Source organism: Hemibagrus wyckioides, linkage group LG14 (genome assembly GCF_019097595.1).
Source record: "Hemibagrus wyckioides isolate EC202008001 linkage group LG14, SWU_Hwy_1.0, whole genome shotgun sequence".
NCBI lineage: Eukaryota > Metazoa > Chordata > Actinopteri > Siluriformes > Bagridae > Hemibagrus > Hemibagrus wyckioides.
This window is the reverse complement of record NC_080723.1, coordinates 2,924,609-2,943,767: the sequence shown is the minus strand read 5'-3', so window position 1 is coordinate 2,943,767 and position 19,159 is coordinate 2,924,609. Positions and strand designations below refer to the sequence as shown.

The 19,159-nt window shown below is 40.9% G+C and overlaps 1 protein-coding gene across 8 annotated transcripts in view; it reads right to left on the bottom strand.

Moving 5' to 3' along the window:
• pot1 (protection of telomeres 1 homolog) overlaps positions 1-17,853 on the bottom strand; it is a 41,270-nt gene extending 23,417 nt beyond the window's left edge. For 2 of the 8 annotated variants that reach the window (XR_009206548.1, XM_058408618.1), the window contains exons 1-7: positions 17,793-17,812; positions 16,956-17,036; positions 6,063-6,194; positions 5,826-5,898; positions 4,616-4,716; positions 1,914-2,021; positions 1,710-1,757 (exon numbers count right to left, since the gene is read on the bottom strand). Coding sequence is in view for 6 of the 8 variants with exons in the window: in XM_058408618.1 (XP_058264601.1) it covers positions 1,710-1,757; positions 1,914-2,021; positions 4,616-4,716; positions 5,826-5,898; positions 6,063-6,182 (450 nt within the window). In the remaining 2 variants the exon portion in view is untranslated. Of the gene's footprint in view, positions 1-1,709; positions 1,758-1,913; positions 2,022-3,607; positions 3,704-4,615; positions 4,717-5,825; positions 5,899-6,062; positions 6,195-16,899; positions 16,919-16,955; positions 17,037-17,792 lie in introns of those variants that run through there. The other 6 variants (XR_009206547.1, XM_058408614.1, XM_058408617.1 and 3 more) reach the window with 5 other exon arrangements.
• Between the last annotated feature and the right edge of the window lie 1,306 nt (positions 17,854-19,159).

Below are 19,159 nucleotides of genomic sequence, written 5' to 3'. Positions count from 1 at the left end.
CAATACAAAGTGTTGGATGCAGTGGTGTAAAGCATGCTGCTACTGGACTCTAGAGTAGTGGAGACGTGTTCTCTGGAGTGACGAATCGCGCCTCTCTGTCTGGCAATCCGATGGACAAGTCTGGGTTTGGCGGTTGTCAGGAGAACGCTGCTTACCTGACTGCATCGTGCCAAGTGTAAAGTTTGGTGGAGGGGGGATTATGGTGTGGGGTTGTTTTTCAGGGGTTGGGCTCAGCCCCTTAGTTCCAGTGAAAGGAACTCTTAATGCTTCAGCTTCATACCAAGACATTTTGGACAATTTCATGCTCCCAACTTTGTGGGAACAGTTTGGGGATGACCCTTTCCTGTTCCAACATGACTGCACACCAGTGACCAAAGCAAGGTCCATACAGACATGGATGAGTGAGTTTGGTGTGGAGGAACTTGACTGTCCTGCACAGAGTCCTGACCTCAACCCCACAGAACACCTTTGGGATGAATTAGAGTGGAGACTGTGAGCCAGGCCTTCTCATCATCAACATCAGTGCCTGACCTCACAAATGCGCTTCTAGAGGAATGGTCAAAAATTCCCATAAACAGACTCCTAAACCTTGTGGAAAGCCTTCCCAGAAGAGTTGAAGCTGTCATAGCTGCAAAGGGCGGGACAACTCCATATTAAACCCTACGGTCTTTAAAATTCATGTGCATGTAAAGGCAGATGTCCCAAAACTTTTGCCAATATAATGCATCAAGTATTCATATTTATTTTGGAACAAATTTGAAGCCTAATCCTATAGGTCATGATTTCTCCCTGATTATGAAAAACACATTTGATCAAGTATGTCCAATCTTGTGGTACTGGTACCACACGCAGTGTGAAGGTAATCGCATAGGATTAAACAAACAAGCATACAATATACACATGCATAAAAGAAGACACTAGATATGAAGTACCACAGATTCAACCACACATTAACGTTCTGGAAAATAACACATTAACATAATGGAGCAGGCTCCCGAATAGGCCATGTAAAAAAAATAAATAAAAAAAAATCAAGCAAGTGGAAGCTTTTTGCAATATGCGAAAACATTTCTATTATTTAAACAAGAACGAAACCAGCCGGCAGCTTGGCGTGGACTGGAAATGGCTGCGTTGCCTTAAGAAGAGCAGCGAGCTTGAAATGGGCTGCAATGCCTCCAGCTACAGCAGATGATTACAGTCGTCATTTAAACGTAAACATTTTACAAACACATTTTAGGGATTTCAAGCAAGTTCGAGCAATTTGTAATAAAAGTGATCCCATGCAGAAACACGGATATCGGCGCTCCTTCAAAATACTTTGGGGATAATTGTGGTAATATTTTATCTGCAACAATTGCTACTCCACAAGTCTAGTCAAGAAGTAGCATTACTGGATTTTATATAAATTGCTCTGTTAGTAGCACAGAAACCACACCAAAACGGTTTAAAAGGATGCGATTGGGATTAGTCAGCTGCCTATTATGAAAATGCAAGCTGTTTGATATAAAAGGAATAACGGCACACACAGGAAATCTGCTTTTTCTATGTAATCAGCTTGTTCCTTGCCTAAAAATGTTTTTTAAAAAAAAACAACCAGAACGGTGTAAGCACATTTGCAAGTTTACTAGCCATATTTCTTTTTTTTTTTTTTAATGTAGTTTCAGACTCTTCTGCTGCATTTAGGAACTTTGTGCAAGCGAATACAGTACCTCTGAGCTGACGACAGCAGGCCCAGAGGAGACGAAAGATGAGTACACCTGCGAAAAACACACCGTGTGAAATCAGTCGTATGCAAATACTACAAACCACAGAGGCGGTGTTATATCTTCTTTCGGATACAAAAAAAAAAAAAACCAAACCAAGTGACTCAAAGATGGTGGAGTTCAAACAAATTGTTAGAATTAGATACTCACATACACACAGGCATCGGTGCTCCTCATCTCCAACAGACATGGATGCAGCCTGTCAGTCTGTTCAGTGGGGGACTTGCTGATTGTGAAGCCAGACAATAAGACAATGTCCTAGAGCAATAGCCAGTGGGATGGACAAAACAATCATCAAAAACAGCACTATGCCAGTAAATTGATCTTGAGCTTGGGGATGGGAATGAGCTCAGGGAATCCAGTCATGTCTGGATTTGAGTGAAGCAGGGGTCTTCAAATCTTATTTATTAAAGGACGGAGTGACTGCAGACTTCCATTCCAGCCAATAGTTCATTATTATTTGATGACCACGATTAAGTGATTAAAAAACAGCTATGCACAAAATGAAAACATCAAACTTTTCTCTGTTTGAAATAAATTTTTAGCTGTGAAAACGTCATGTCAGAGTGAGGACATGCTGTACCGCTTGAGTGACTTACACAACAGTGTTCGTGTTACGCCACACCCGCAAATCTAATCCAACCCGACAGAAGCTTAGCCCGCTAGACAAACATGGAGAACAGCGAAGAGAATAACAATAGCCTTCTATTCACTCTTACTGATGGAGAACCTTGACGGCGTATACGGCAGGAACCGTGTTCTTATTCTGTCTGAGGAAGTGACACATTCCAGCTGGAGATATACTGTAGTATAGGTGTCTGGAACACTAAAGATCAGCAAGATCTGAAAAACACCAATTTTGATTTCAGTGGCGTTTTAAACTTTACATGCTTCACAGTGGTGCGATGCTCCTCGATGTTGTAACCATATCTCACACTAATTTTAGCGACTGCTGCACTAGACTCGTCAGCTGAGGCGCAGTCTGGAGAGCATGGATCACAGACGATATTTTTAGGAACGCACTGAAACATGGAAACACAGCCCAAAGACATTTAACACAACATGCGGTCACCCTGCGGTTCAACATATCTTGAGATACGCCCAGTTTTTTGAAGGAACTCTCGCCATGGTGTATGACCTGTGGCATGAAACATGTCTTCCACAACCTCACCTTAGAAGCAGAGCTTGTCTGTTCCTCAAACAGTTTTAAGCCTGAGCTGTTTCTCTTTCAGTTAATGACTGTGTTTCAACCTGCATATGAAATTGATGATCATTAGCACCTGCTTGGTATAATTTGTTAATCATACACTCTGGACTCTGATCCTACAAAATCCTTGACTTTATGCACATGCACAAAGTGTGCAAGATGCTGGTTTGAATACAAAGAGTGGTCACACCAAATATTGATTTGATTTAGATTTGGGGTTTGGGGTCTCCATGGTGATTTGTTTGGTCCGCATGTTTCGATTTGGCACGGGTTTTACGCCGGATGTCCTTCCTGACGCAACCCTCCCATTTAATCCGGGCTTGGGACCAGCACTGAGATTTAACTCTTCAGTGGCTGGGTTAGTGCCCTGCCTGGGGAATCGAACCCGGACTGCGGCAGTGAGAGTGCGGGATCCTGCCGCTGGACCACCAGGAGGTTGCAAATTGATAAAAATAAAGGATTAAAATATATATATATATTTTTTTAAACACATTCTTACTTTACAGCCTTTCTACTTGGTTGGAATAAGTTTCAAATATTTGCAATTTCCTTTTCAACAGGTCATTATTTCAGATCAAATTCTTGTTTAAAGAACCATATGAAGCCATTTGGAATAATTATAATCAGTCTTACGCACAAATATCTGAGGTTTCTTCTTCTTTGCCACACCCACATCCTGGGTATTTATCCACTGTTTGCATCCATATTACGACAGAGGAGGGCATCTTGCTCTCTAAACACAAACATATTTGAAGTGGATGCTTCTTTCTGGAAGGAAAGCCTTCTTCATAAATGCAAGCCTAAGTGGAGCATGCTGCCTTTATAAAAGCCGCCGTGTGTCTACTGTAATCACGTGCAGGGTTTTAACATCAGCTCACATTACAAAAGAAGTGCTCTTTCCACAGGCTATCTGGGAGCTTAGCCCACTCCACAAACAAGAAGCCAGCGAGTCACGCTCAGCATAACACCAACAATAACAGTGAGGATAAGCCACAGAGGAGGGCTCCTGATGAAATAGCGCCTCTTGGACTAATGAACAAAACGAGAGATAAGGCAGTCACGAGGGCTTGAGGGGATAGGAGGACAGGAACCGGAGAGAGAGGGAAAAAAAAAAGAAAAAAAAAAAAGCAGTGCATTTCATAAAGCAAAGCAGCAAGGCTCAGATTAAAAGACATGTCTCTGAGGGAGGATTTTTCTGTCACACAGCCAGCAGGGAGGCAATCCAAACTATGGCGATCGTGTTGTGTTTTTATTTCCAATGCAGCAAATCTGTGTTATGCTACTGCAGTGCTTTTGCAATCATATCCACGCATTTATTATTATTTTTTTCCTTCAGAACACCCTTTGCTCGTGACTTGTTGGGGACAGCAGGATTTAATTACAGGCCTCGGTGAACAATGTACTGTTCAGAATTAGAATAAATACTACTTGTTATTTTAATATCCAATATCCTTTTAAAAACGTATGAAGAGTGGAACTCCCATTGGCTAGTAGTATTAAGTATAATCGTATTATGCTCTAATATTCCTGCAGAGCTCTTTCTTTACTAATGGTATTAAACCTAACTAAGTCGAGCTTAGGGATCGGCCCAGAAGGGGACTCATAAACATCACCATAGGTTTAATGTGTTAAAGCAGAGGCTTACCCCTTGACTGACAGTCTGTGAAAAGTCCTTCGCAAGCGTACCGAAAAAGATGACATTGATTGACGTGTGTTGTGATGTGTCTGAGGTCTGTGTGTCTTTATCTGAGAAATAGAATGTAAAGAAAGAAAGGGAGGGGAAAAAATGACATACATTATATTATATTATACATTAACACTTAAGTTTCAATGGCTCCATTTTCTCACGCAACAGAGAAAGAATGAGGAGCGAATGCTTTTAACCAGGTCAGGGCTGCACAAAAAAAAAAAATGTTAAAAACACATCCTGCATGCACCTGAAATGCAGCGAGCATTTAGAGAAGAAACGACATCAGGAAGCTAAGCTGTAAGTGAAGCACCAATGATTGGCCCTGAAGTGGCAGCAAACAGGAACAAATTTACCCTAATCAAATCTTTATTATTCTCTACTAAAGTTATTCTCTACTCTACTCTATTCACAGTAACTAAACAAATTAGGACTAAATCTATGAAATGAAATGGACGGACGGGGTGTGGAAGTCTGTTATGCACACAGCCTGATTATCATGACTGATTTCCATCTACAAGAGGCTTGGTGTTGGTGTTGTCAGAAAAATACTAAATCATTTAACCGGTTTCTGCTTTTTTTGGAGGACAAACCATGCTCTTCAAATTCTAGTATGTATAGCAGTTTATTTTACTTAGCAAAAAGTGTCGCTAAGTTTGTAATAAACTTCAGGCTGTAAAGAGGTATTATATTCTGACCTGCCCTTACTGGGAGGAAAAATATTTTCTTTGGTGTATTGTTCAGTGATAATTCACACGTGAAAATCGGCCCATTGAGTCATTGTGAGAATCGTGATCTCAAGCAAATGTAGACTCCCATTACATTAAGAAGTGTTCAGTCCTGGTTTACATTCAAATCCTCTTAGGCCAGATGCTGCAGAACGCGACAAAGGGGACGCAGGACAAGCAGCGTAGACGGCATGCTCGAGATCATTAGCATTCTTCTAATAATCAGCAACCATGCCTCTGAGGATCACGGAGTTCCTTGCTTTCTTCTAGCTCTCAAAATGCATTTTCTCCTTGGGACTTAAAATGATTTGTGCTGTCTATCATAAACCTGCTAGTGCCTAGTCTAACCTCGGAATCAAGGCCAAAGTTCTGATAGAACTACTCGCTTCATGACAGTCTGCATTAAACAGCCTTATTGGGCATTTTAATCAGAAGCTCACCTTGGATAACAGCCTTTAGCATGGGCTCTGTCTGTCTACTAGACACTACAGGGCCCTTCTGAACCACTTCACCCTGTGAAAATAGAACAAAGACACACACACACACACACACACACACACACAGTGCAGTCAGGCAGCTAAGGCTTTGCTGGTTTTCTAAGCTGATTCATTTTACTTTAGGAAAAAAAGGGGGAAAAAAAGGGAAGAGGAATAACATTAAGGGTGCCAATTTGTTACCTTAACACTCCTGTGCACACAGTCAGACGTGAGTTTGAGGTCTGATATGGAGATCCGCTGGAAGTGGTGAGGGGCACTCGCGTCCAGATCAGAAGCACATTTCACCGTGTGGATCGGCATTGTTCTTGGTATCTATAATCATATCAGTGAGGTACGAGTGCGTGAGCTTGCTTTTTTAATTGTAGCTTGCATTTTGGCACAGACAACACGGTGATGTAAAACTCAATGGAACCAAAATCACAGCATTTCACCACATTGAGTAATTCAGCTGCATGGCTACACACCCAAGTGCTCATAGGCACGTGCACACAAGAGCACAGATGTGTTATTGCTCGTTCTCTCTCACACACAAACACTCTATCCATCCATCCATCCATCCATCTATATGATCAGGTTTAACATTCTGAGCAGTGACCAGTGAAGTGAATAAGACTGATGATCTCCTCATCATGGCACCTGTTAGTGGGTGGGATATATTATGCAGCAAGTGAACATTTTGTCCTCAAAGTTGATGTGTTAGAAGCAGGAAAAATGGACAAGCGTAAGGATTTGAGTGAGTTTGACGAAGGGCCAAATTGTGATGGCTAGACCACTGGATCAGAGCATCTCCAAAACTGCAGCTCTTGTGGGGTGTTCCCGGTCTGCAGTGGTCAGTATCTATCAAAAGTGGTCCAAGGAAGAAACAGTGGTGAACCGGCGACAGGGTCATGGACGGCCAAGGCTCACTGATGCACGTGGGGAGCGAAGGCTGGCCCGTGTGATACTGTTACCGAGCTACTGTTGCTCAGATTGCTGAAGAAGTTAATGCTGGTTCTGATAGAAAGGGGTCAGAATACACACTGCAGGATGGGTCAGGGCTGTTTTGGCAGCAAAAGGGGGACCGACACGATATTAGGCAGGTGGTCATAATGTTATGCATGGCCAGTGTTGATAGATAGATAGATAGACAGACAGATATCTGTAATGTTTTATTACAGATGACAGGATGAATGACAAATATGAATACGACCAAGATTTTGTATGTATGTATGTATGTATGTATGTATGTATGTATGTATGTATGTATGTATGTATGTATGTATATATATATATATATATATATATATATATATATATATATATATATATATATATATATATATATATATATATCTATCATCCATATTCACATTGTTTTTTAAAGTGTCATCTGTAATAAAACACCACCTCTACAATATAACTGTAAACTCTCACACTGTCTAGCAGGGTTCTTTTCCTGCAAAGTCGCTCGGATGTTTACTTCGCACGCAGCGATATGATCGCATTACTGTATCATTATTTTATTTATAGAAAAATACAACCATGAAACCGTGACATACGAGAAAAGATTCCAAGCCAACAGTAGCTGTCATTATAATGGGCAATTTAATCAGCTCTCGGGATTGCACTCTTTGCTTTACTTCCCTAGGTGAATGCACAAATGTAGGTGAAATGTGAAAAGATTTTCAAAACATCCATCAATCTGTGATTGCTGTAATTTGTGATTGCAAAAGCGAATATATGAAAGTGAATGCTGGTTAAAATGGAATCCAAGTAATATAATTTTCTCAGCGAGACGACCTTGATGAAGGCAACAAAAAAAAAAAAAACTCTTCAGACATTTGGCCTGGATACTTATTATGAAAGGTTCTTATTTTTTTGTCACATCATGGGTTAGACCTTTTCAGAATGCCAATACCTTACACACAATATAATTCAACCTAACAATACGTCATGATAAATGATTGCCTGCATTAGTTTGTCCAAACTTGTATTTTTTGGGGGAGATCATACCAATGCAACTATACTGACCAAATCACAGAAAGCAGATGGTCAGATCATATTACCCAGAGCAGAACAATAAATACCTCAGTAGGGGGCCGTTTTTCTGCATTACAAGCTTCTGTGATATCAGGATCACTATAATGTTTAACAAATGATATACCCGTGCAGCTATTTTTTTAGTAAACAGATTTTTGCCACCACCTCAATAAAATACCCGGAGGAGTTAAGCTAAGGATTGACCTTCATCGGCTTCACACCTCTCAGCCTCTCGGAACTCACTTATATTGCTTCACGGTTTAAAGAATAACGCTGTACGTTTTGCATAGCACAATCAATGCCCAATTAAGTTAGGGGTTAGCGATTTATTTCAGCAATATTAAAAGCACAAACATCCCACATGGTCAGAGACTATAAAAAAAGACGACTTCCTAACAGGTTCCCTGTGGGGCCGATAATTCACTGCCCTGCCCGAAGGCCACTTAGTTCCAGCGGTATTCTCCAGAGGTAAGTGATAATCAATGCTGACTAATTGAAAGGGCGATCTAGATGCAGCTTTTCTTTCCACAAACAAAAGTCCAGAAACAATGTTCCTATTATAAAGCAGTAACTGGAGCAAATCTATGAGAAGAATCCCTCAATGGTCATTTTATAGATCCTGACCTGTTTAGACAGGCGTTATATTCTGCATAAACAACATCAGCTGACCAGAGAGCTCTCTTTGCCTCAGGTGCTTTGAATTCTTAATAAGTGTACAGATAACAGACCAGCAAGAAAACACAGACAACAAGGGTTAAGGAATGACGTCTATCAGGACCTCAGATGTTAAAGTTCAGGCTTAAAATACAAAAACAAGAGTATTTAAAGGTTTATTATTATTATTCTCTCTCACTTGTACAAATAACCTCATAAATAAATAAATAAAATTGTTTTTCACTGATGAAGGGTGATAAAGCTGGACACAGAATTAGTGTATTGTTGAATAGCCGGCTTAAGCCGGAGCTTAAAGCATAACTTCATTACAAGAATAAATAAATAAATAAAACTAATGAATAAATACCTTAATTAATTAATTAAATATAAAAACAACAAATAAAATAATTAATTAATTAAATAAATACAAATAATAAATTATAAATTAATAAATTAATTGATTAATGAAAAAAACAACACAAACAAACAAAAAAACTAACAGAAATCCCCCCTAAAAAAATAAACAAATAAATTAATGAATTAATTAATTAGAAAAAACAACAAAAAGAAACAAAAAATCCCCCCAAAAACAATCAAATAAAAACAAGCAAATAAATAAATTAATTAATTAATTAATTTAAAAAAAAACAAACAAAAAAAACAAAAACAATAAAGCCATAAAGCATCAATTAATTTGAAAAAACAACAAAAACAAACAAACAAACAAAAAAGAAGAAATCGTAGGCACTTTTGCTCATTCTCATAAATCAGTAAAAGTCTAATTTTGTGTTTGATATTATTATAAGCTGACTTTCAAGCACCTGAACACTGAGTGCACTTGAAAGTGTACAATGATTTTACAGTCCAAGTTTCCTAATTAGATGGTAAAGGGGAGGCCAGGCTTAAGTGTATTATATTAAAAAAAAAAAAAAAAAAAAAAAAAAATGCTCTTAAACCCTTAACTTATTTTTAACTACTATTTAAAAGAAGGATTCAAAAGTGTCAAGTTAGAGATCCTGGAAACTTGAACCAAGATCCCTTGAAGAGACTCAAAAACAAAATGTGTTTATCTGTGAAAAACAAGCCATTAGATCCTATTCCGAACAATCCGAGAAACGAAATAACAGGTAATTACAAGGTCGGACACATTTCAACAGTTTATATAACACATCTTCCTCTGTGATTTTTCTCTGAGAGGACCACGCTACACATTGTTAGATGAATTAACTGAAATGGTTGAGCCTATGAATATTCCACTGCCCCTCTCGCCAGCTAGTAATTGAAGCCTTAGGAATGGAACACAAAAGGAAAGAGACCAGCTCGGAGTGAATTAGACGTTATTGTTCGCAATGCACAATAAAAAATAAAAAAAAGGGAAGAAAAATCTAGACATAATGAGTGTAATGAATTCCCAATAGGACATCTTCACTCCAAACAACGATCAATTAGCCTACACAACAGATGAGATTCAAGATTTTATTACAAATGGCTCATCTAAAAATAACAGACTCATAAGCATTGTGAAGTGCAGTCTGGCTTGAAGGGCAGCAGGGATGCGATGGTTAAAGCTGCAGTGTGTGTTCCATAATATGAGCAGGTTTTGGGGTTTTTGTTTTCCAGATGTGTCATAACATTCAACACCGTGCAAGGTCTTCACTCAGAGTGCTTTTGTACGTTTGTTAATAAACTAAAAGACGAGCTGATGAACACAAATGGGATTGAATAGCAAATTACAGAAATTGAATTACGGCTTACAGCTGGAACACAGATCTGAGAGTGTTGTGCCCTTTTTCTTCACCCTACCTTTTAACTAGTTAGTTATACACTATATTGCCAAAAGTTTTGGGACATCCCTCCAAATCATTGAATTCAGGTGCTGTTTTGCAGGGGTTGGGCTCGGCCCCTTAGTTCCAGTGAAAGGAACTCTTAATGCTTCTTAAGAGCCTTTGAGATGAATTAAAGCGGAGACTGCAAGCCAGGCCTTCTCATCCAACATCAGTGCTTGACCTCACAAATACGCTTCTAGTGGAATGGTCAAAAATTCCCATAAACACACTCCTAAACCTTGTGGAAAGCCTTCCCAGAAGAGTTGAAGCTGTTATAGCTGCAAAGGGTGGGACAACTCCATATTACATTCATGTCCATGTAAAGGCAGACGTCCCAGTTTTGACCTGGCTCACAGTCTCCACTCCAATTCATCCCAAAGGTGTTCTATCAGGTTGAGGTCAGGACTCAATATTGTGTAGTTTCCAGCTACTATGTTACTGTCATTCCTTCAGCTAGCTGCCTATTTTGGCTGCTAATTAATTCACCAAGTAATCATTCTCCCATTCCCAGAGCAGGCAGTGAGACACTGAATGAGTAACAAATGCTAGAGTTATAGCACAGCTATTGGAGCATCACAAAACAAGGTAGTGCGTTGAAATTACATTTAAATCTATCTACACACGAAATGAAAAGCTCTGAATCGCTAAGACGTTCTTTTTTTGGTCATATCTGGCTGTTTAACCTATAAGGTCCCCTGGGCAACTGTGAATAAACAACTAATAACCTGCACACAAAGGCTGATTCTTTAATGCACATGGGCTACTGCTTTGTCCAGCCCTAGTTTCATTACCAATTAAGACCATATAATGCACAGTATGCAGTCTGGGACACTCTCAGATTGCTACAATGCTATCGTAATTCCCTTAAATGTATTTTAACTTAATTCATGCAAAGGAGAAAGACACGACACTTGAGCTCTAGGAACCTCTATACACAAAAACTACGATTGCAAGGTACTGAGAAGAACATTTAGTAAAGCGGCTCACGCTGCACACTTCTCCACGGCACAAATGAATCTGACAGCTTAAAGGCTGTGTCCCAATCAGCATACTCAAGAGAGTGACAGGTCAGTACGACGGCTGACGGTATAGTTGGCCACCTGAGAAGGCGCTGTAAAAGAGGAAGAAAGAAAGAGCAGCAGAAAGCGTCTGAGAGCAGTGGCGAGCTAGTGTTTGCAAACAATAATTAATAACAATAAATCTACCTCCATGCTTTGACACACAGTTAATCTAGATCAGACTCTCTCACTCCTCTCTGTATGTTTTCTGGCTTTAGTCTCCTTTTTCTCAGCACTGATAGCAGCAGCCAGACTTTTATGGCATTTAAATGTTTAATTAATCATAATGTTTAAACTCGACAGACTTTTTTTCCTGCCTAAGGTTATGGTGTGATGATGTATGAGGAATGGATCCAAAAACTTGCATCAAATCAGGTCCAGATCAAAACGCTTGTTTAAAAATTTAACGTTTCTTCCACAATTGTATTATTGAACCATATTAAATTACACAGCATTCCCCAACAACACTGTTTACAGCTTTTACCCAGCAATTTTTAGTTTAATTGTACTCACCGTCCACTTTGTTAGGAACACCTGTACGTTCACGCAGTTATCTAATCAGCCGATCATGTGGCAGCATCACAGGTCAAGAGCTTCAGCTGACATCAATCATCACACACACAAAAAAAAAAAAGAGTGATCTATGTGGCTTTCGTTTTGGTATGAATATCAGTGCCAGATGGGCTGGTTTGAATATTACAGAAACTCTGACCTCCTGTCATTTTCACACACACAACACTCTCTAGTGATTACACAAACTGGTGTATTCAACTTCCATCAGCTACCACCGTAGGCAGCCAAGACATCATGCCAGAGTAAGCCAAACAGGATGATAGGAAGAGCTCTGCAGTGGCATAGAAACCTTAAAAAAAGATGTACATGTACCATAATCGCTGCAGTATATGCCTGTCTGAAGGCTAATGCTAAGCTTAAAGGATTTGGTCCGATGCTTACAATTACATACAGTGCATAAGGTCTTTACTGATGCTGGTGATTTCACTCGTGTCATACTACAGACTGCACTCCGCGTATTTCATCAAAATGTCTATATGAGATCATATTTACACCGATGTTACATAAGACTACAGCAACCTTCTAATCATCTTATCCCTGTTTCTACTCCCCAGACACAGCCCTATCATAAAAGTCCACAGTGACGTCTGTCAAAGAGTGGCTGGAGGGAGCAGACTCTTCACTACAGCATCGGATCCAGCACACAGACTGGACTGTGTTTGCTTTTAAGGCCACCCTGGACTTTCACACTGATACTGAAAGCTACACCAACTCTGTGATGTTCTGCACTGCATCAGTGGCTGCGATGAAACTAGTCACACTCCCTAGTCAGTAGCCACGGATGAATGAAGCGGCCCAACTCAACCCAAGGACAAGACGCTACTCTTAGATTAGAAGCCTTGAAGCCTACAGCTCATTCAGCGACCAACCTGAGAAGGAGAATCATGAAAGAGCAAGGTAAGGACAACTTTAACTATGACCCTCGAAATATGTGGCAAATTCTTCTTGAATCAGTTATATTAATTAATTTATGAGCTCCTTGATGAGCTTAACGTCTTTGCTTGCTTCAATTACGGAAACACAAAACATTACATTAAACCCAGTAACCTGCTGCTTACAATCTCCACCAATGATGTGTGCTCCACCCTGAGCAGAATGAAGGCACACAAGGCTGCTGGCGTGACTGCTGACGGCCAGATGCTCAGGGCCTGTATAGAGCAGTTGGCAGGGGTTGTCATGGACAATTTCAAGTTGGCCCAAGCAGTGCTCCATACCCACTCCAAAACTGCCACCAGTGTGCCAGTGCCAAAAATTGCTGCTGCCAAGGCTTTGAGAGGCTAATCATTTTTCCACTGGAAATCCTTTCTGCCCTCAACACTGGATCATTGTCAGTTGCCCAAACAGGTCAACAAAGGATGCCATCACCAGGACACCTCACTTACCCAGCTGGATATTAGCATCTGCTATATTAGGATGCTATTCATAGGTTTCAGTTCAGCTATTAACAGTGTCAACCCATCCAAGTGGATCTCCAAATTGACCTTGGCAACATCACATCCCTCTGTAACTGGTCCCTGGACTTTGTTTTACTAGCAGACCAGTTGTTTAATGTTTGAAAATAACATCTCCTCCACCTTCATAGTGGGTTCCACATGGCTGGTTCCTAAGCATTCTCCTTTACACTTAGGGCTCCAAATGATCATTTCACAGATGACAACACGGTAGTAGCCCTGATGATGATGTATTAGTGATGGTGATGATGATAATGATGAAGATGGCCTACAGGGAAGAGGTACACACCTTGCCATGTAGTGTGCTGATAAGAAACTGGCATCCAATACTCAAAAGTGCAAGAAATCCACTGTGGACTAAAAAGTGCCACAAACACACACCCCTATGTACATCAACAAGAACTGAGCTAGAGTGTGTGCCCTGGTTTAAGTTCCCTTTAAATTCACTTCTCTTACTTTATGTAGGGCCTTGACACCACTACTCTAATCAAGGAGGCACAACAGCATGTTTTCTTCCTGGGGACAATGAGGAAATCTCACCTGTCTACACAGCTATTAAACATCGATTGTGGTACCATCAAAAGCATACTGACAAACTGGACCTCAGTGTGTCACTGTCCAACTGGAAGGACCTCTAGAGGGTGGTCAATACCATGACCAAATCCTCATGGGTGTGAAGATACCTTCCATCAAGGATAGTCATCACAAATGCTTGCTATGGAGGGATAGAGGCATCAGAAAGGACCTCACTCACCCTGTCCATGGATTATTTAATCTTCTCCCATCTGGGAATCGCTCCACTGTCACACCAGCAGACTAAGGGATAGCTTCTTCCCCTAAGCTGTCAAGCTGCTGAACGCTTCAAAATGGTGCTAATCCCCCTTCCCCCAACCTGTCTTTGCACATGGACTAATAATACACAGTTTGCACAGATTTTCTACTTTCACCATGCATTCAGGTGTACTGTAGTGTTGACTTTGTACACTGATCAAGCATAACATTATGACCACTCGCCTAATATTGTGTTGGTCCCCCTTTTGCTGCCAAAACAGCCCTGACTTTTCGAGGCATGGACTCCATTAGATCCCTGAAGGTGTGCTGCAGTATCTGGCACCAAGATGTTAGCAGAAGATCCTTTAAGGCCCATGGAGTCCCCACCTCACAACTTAGAGGTCTTAAAGGATACTTTTGATAGATACTGACCACTGCAGACCGGCAACACCCCACAAGAGCTGCAGTTTAGGAGATGCTCTGATCCAGTGGTCTAGCCATCACAATTTGGCCCTTGTCAAACTCGCTCAAATCCTTACGCTTGCCCATAATTTTAAATCAAATCTAATCTAATGTAATATACACGCCATGGTTAAATCCCCTTTGAGTGTCCAACATAAGCTTGTAAGTTGTTTAGAGGCTCACCCCACAGAGTTTATTAAGTTGCATGTGTTTTCCGAGTTTGCATCATGACTGTGAATTTTCAGTGCGTTTCTAAAAACGACTGCACATGTTGTCATTGATTAAAGTGTTTAATGAATTTACACTGCTAGAGGACAGACTCTTCACATCGTGGCAGCCAATTATTTTTGGGAGTTGTATAAACACAATTTCTGGCTTTATTTCTCAGAAATAGCTTTGGTAAATAGGACTTTTTTTTATTATTCCAAAATGTTGGCATAACTCCGCTATTAAAAACGGCTAACAGGATTGTTTCCTTTTAAAATATGTAATATATCTAAATCAATCAGTGTGCATACAATCCTGTGTACACAAACATAACATCTTTAACATATCCATGGTGCCATTTCCTCATCCTGTGCTGCATTATTCAGTTCATGTCATCCCAGATGCACTCTCTGATTTGAGTGCACATAATAAACAAGGCTAAAAACAGTAAAAAGCTTGAGGGAGTGAGTGCAATGCTCCAGCAGTTTTGTGGCAGAGTCACAACAGTTCATGTCAGAGGAGACTCTCTTTAGGCTGAGCAGCTCGTCTCATCACATGCCTGAATGAGCCGTGTGATATGGAGACGAGATCATGGCAGCTGTCCTGCTTATGCCCCAGCCAAAATGATTTGTTAAGGGGCATGTTAAAGAGATACTGTGGTTCCAGAGATGAGTGCACCCACGCTGCCCTACTAACATTACACGCTTACCACAACGATTTATCCAGAGAGGCAGGCATGTAAATAGGTTCCAGGCGTGATTGAACTGCGAGTTATTCCTCAAGCTGTTTCCTCTGACACAACACGCAGGTTGGTTGCTATCAGGGATTTAACCAAATACGAATACGTTATTCGGATTAAACACGCTCTAAACAAATATAAATAGAGATACACACCGATCAGCCATAACATTATGACCACCTGCCTAATAGTGTTGGTCCCCCTTTTGCTGCCAAAACAGCCCTGACCCGTCGAGGCATGGACTCCACTAGATCCCTGAAGGTGTGCTGTGGGATCTGGCACCAAGATGTTAGCAGCAGATCCTTTAAGTCCTCTAAGTTGCGAGGTGGGGCTTCCACGGATCTTGTTTGTCCAGCACATCCCAGAGATGCTGGATTGGACTGCGATCTGGGGAATTTGGAGGTCAACACCTCAAACTCATCGTCAAACCATTCCTGAACCATTTTTGATTTGTGGCACGGCGCATTATCCTGAGGCCACAGCCATCAGGAAATACTGTTTCTATGAAAGGGTGTACATGGTCTGCAACAATGCTTAGGTAGGTGGTATGTGTCAAAGTAACATCCACATGGATGGCAGGACCCAAGGATTCCCAGCAGAACATTGCCCAAAGCATGACACTGCCTCCGCCGGCTCACCTTCTTCCTATAGTGCATCCTGGTACCATGTCAGGTAAGCGACACACACATACACACACACACACCACGGCCATCATTTAAAAGAAAACGCGATTCATCAGACCAGGCTTCCAAATATAAATAGCGATACAAACTGAACATCATTTTCTTTCCCACAGGATCCAGAAAGACTAAGAGAGGTGAACTGGGACTAAAATGGAATGCATGGAATGCAAAAGAAAAAGTGAAATAAGCTTTTTTTTTTACGTTTCTATATCACACACACACACACACACACTAACAAAGTGAGCAGGATGCACACAGAACGAAAAAAAGTGTATTCTGACCTGTACAAACCTATACCCTGTGTTATTCCTCTCCAAAACAAAACCTTATTTCAGTACAAACTGGCCCAAAATTCACAAAAGAAACATGCTTTCATTTATAGAGTCATCGCAATCCATAAAGCCCAAACCATACAGGCATTATGATGGAATACCTCATAAAGGACCCCGGTTTGACAGGCAGCCCAACTGTAAGCGTGTCCCAGATTTATAGCTGATTCTACAAGCGCAACTGAACTAAATAATTCCCTGATTTGGGAAAAAATGATGCTTTGAAACTTAGCTCACTCGCTTACTTAAGCACATTAGTGAGAAAACTCCACGGGGTGTCTGGCTGAAACCGATCACCAACCTGGGTGACGAGGAAGCTGAGGAAGTCTTCGAGTTTAGAGATTTGGTCTGCTTTTCTCAGCTGTCATGTTTCACTATTATCCTGTTTAGGAAAAAACAAACCAAACCAAACCAACCAAACAAACAATAACACAGCGTTAAGATCCATATTAATAGTAGCAACAATCTCTAATCTAATCTAATCCAGCTGCTACACATCTGGGTCAATCAAAAGCGTTGATTGATTTCGGCCAAAAAGCAATATGGAATATTTTGTACACACACACACACACACACACACACACACCCCAAAGTCTGAGAGCACACAAGATTCTACACTATTTCTAAGTGCTTATGTAAATGTTAGGAAATGTGAAATACTGACTGCTTTGTACAAAAGCTAAAATCTAATCTAATCTCTCCGATTAAACAATGAGATCAGACACCGCTCTGAGGGATTTGATCTAAAATGGATAAAAACCAAAAATTCTGCACAAACTTTAAGAGTCCATGCCAGCTCGAGTGAACACTGAAGCAAAGCAAAAGGGGAGGGGTGTAAATACACAAAAAGTTGTCAAGAACATGATTTGTAATTACATTGTTGTAAAATAGAAGCATTCACTAGTTATATACCGTCTATATACACTATATAACTGAACGGCGCTAAATATTTGAACAGCTAGCAAACAATTACCCCGTTAGCTAAGGAGAGCTAACGTCGGCTAAAGGTACCACAGCTGAGCTAAACTAACATGACAGGAGAATTTAGAGCAGATATCGCTGTAAACATGCAGAGTTAGTGTATAAGGTTATTAGTAAAATCTGTGAAAAGAGAGCCATGTCCGCCGGTGCTACTCACATTAGCATGCCTCACTGAGGGAAACTCTCGTGCTGGTATTTGATGTGTGCGCCAAAGGAGGAGGAAATGAAACGTCACGCGGAGGAGGCGGGGCTTCTTAACGTGTTCACTACTGCACTAAACGCACCTACTTAAACTTTATATCTACAATGAAGTTGAGCTTTAATTAGTAAATGAATTATTCGGAGTTACTTACTTACTTATATATACTTACTCTCTCTCTCTCTCTCTCTCTCTCTCTCTCTCTCTATATATATATATATATCAGCCATGACATTAAGACCACCTGCCTAACATTGTGTTGGTCCCCCTTCTGCTGCCCTGATCTATCGAGACATGGACTCCACTAGATCCCTGAAGGTGTGCTGTGGGATCTGGCACCAAGATGTTAGCAGCAGATCCTTTAAGTCCTCTAAGTTGCGAGGTGGGGCCTCAATGGATCGGACTTGTTTGTCCAGCACATCCCACAGATGCTGGATTGGATTGAGATCTAGGGATATTTGGATTTGGCCAAGTCAACACCTCAAACTCCAAACTCTTCAAACCATTCCTGAACCATTTTTGCTTTGTGGCACAGAGCATTATCCTGCTGAAAGAGGCCACAGCCATCAGGGAATACCGTTTCCATGAAAGAGTGTACATGGTCTGCAACAATGGTACGTGTCAAAGTAACATCCACATGGCAGGACCCAAGGTTTCCCAGCAGAACATTGCTCAAAACATGACACTGCATTCGCCAGCTTGCCTTCTTCCCATAGTGCATTCTGGTGCACATATGTGTTCCCCATAAGGTAAGGTAAGGTACGCACACGCACCCGGCCATCCATGTGATTTAAAAGAAAATGTGATTCATCAGACCAGGCCACCTTCTTCCATTGCTCTGTGGTCCAATAATGAGCCTTGGCCGCCCATGACCCTGTCGCCGCTTCACCACTGTTCCTTCCTTGGACCACTTTTGACAGATATTGACCACTGCAGACCGGGAACACCCCACAAGAGCTGCAGTTTTGGAGATGCTCTGATCCAGTGGTCTAGCCATCACAATTTCGTCAAATTCGCTCAAATCCTTACGCTTGTCCATTTTTCCTGGTTCTAACACATCAACTTTGAGGACAAAATATTCACTTGCTGCCTAATATATCCCACCCACTAACAGGTACCATGATGAGGAGATCATCAGTCTTATTCACTGATTCACCTGTATATAGTCTGTGTGTGTGTGTGTTTAGCACATAGCACATAAAACTTTAGCGTAGTACGTCCACCAATGTGACACATTTTTGGAAAGGAACTGGAACTGAGTGACAGAAGCCACATTGTTCAGTTTTTCCAAATACATCTTGATTTTTATGCAGCTTTATTTCATA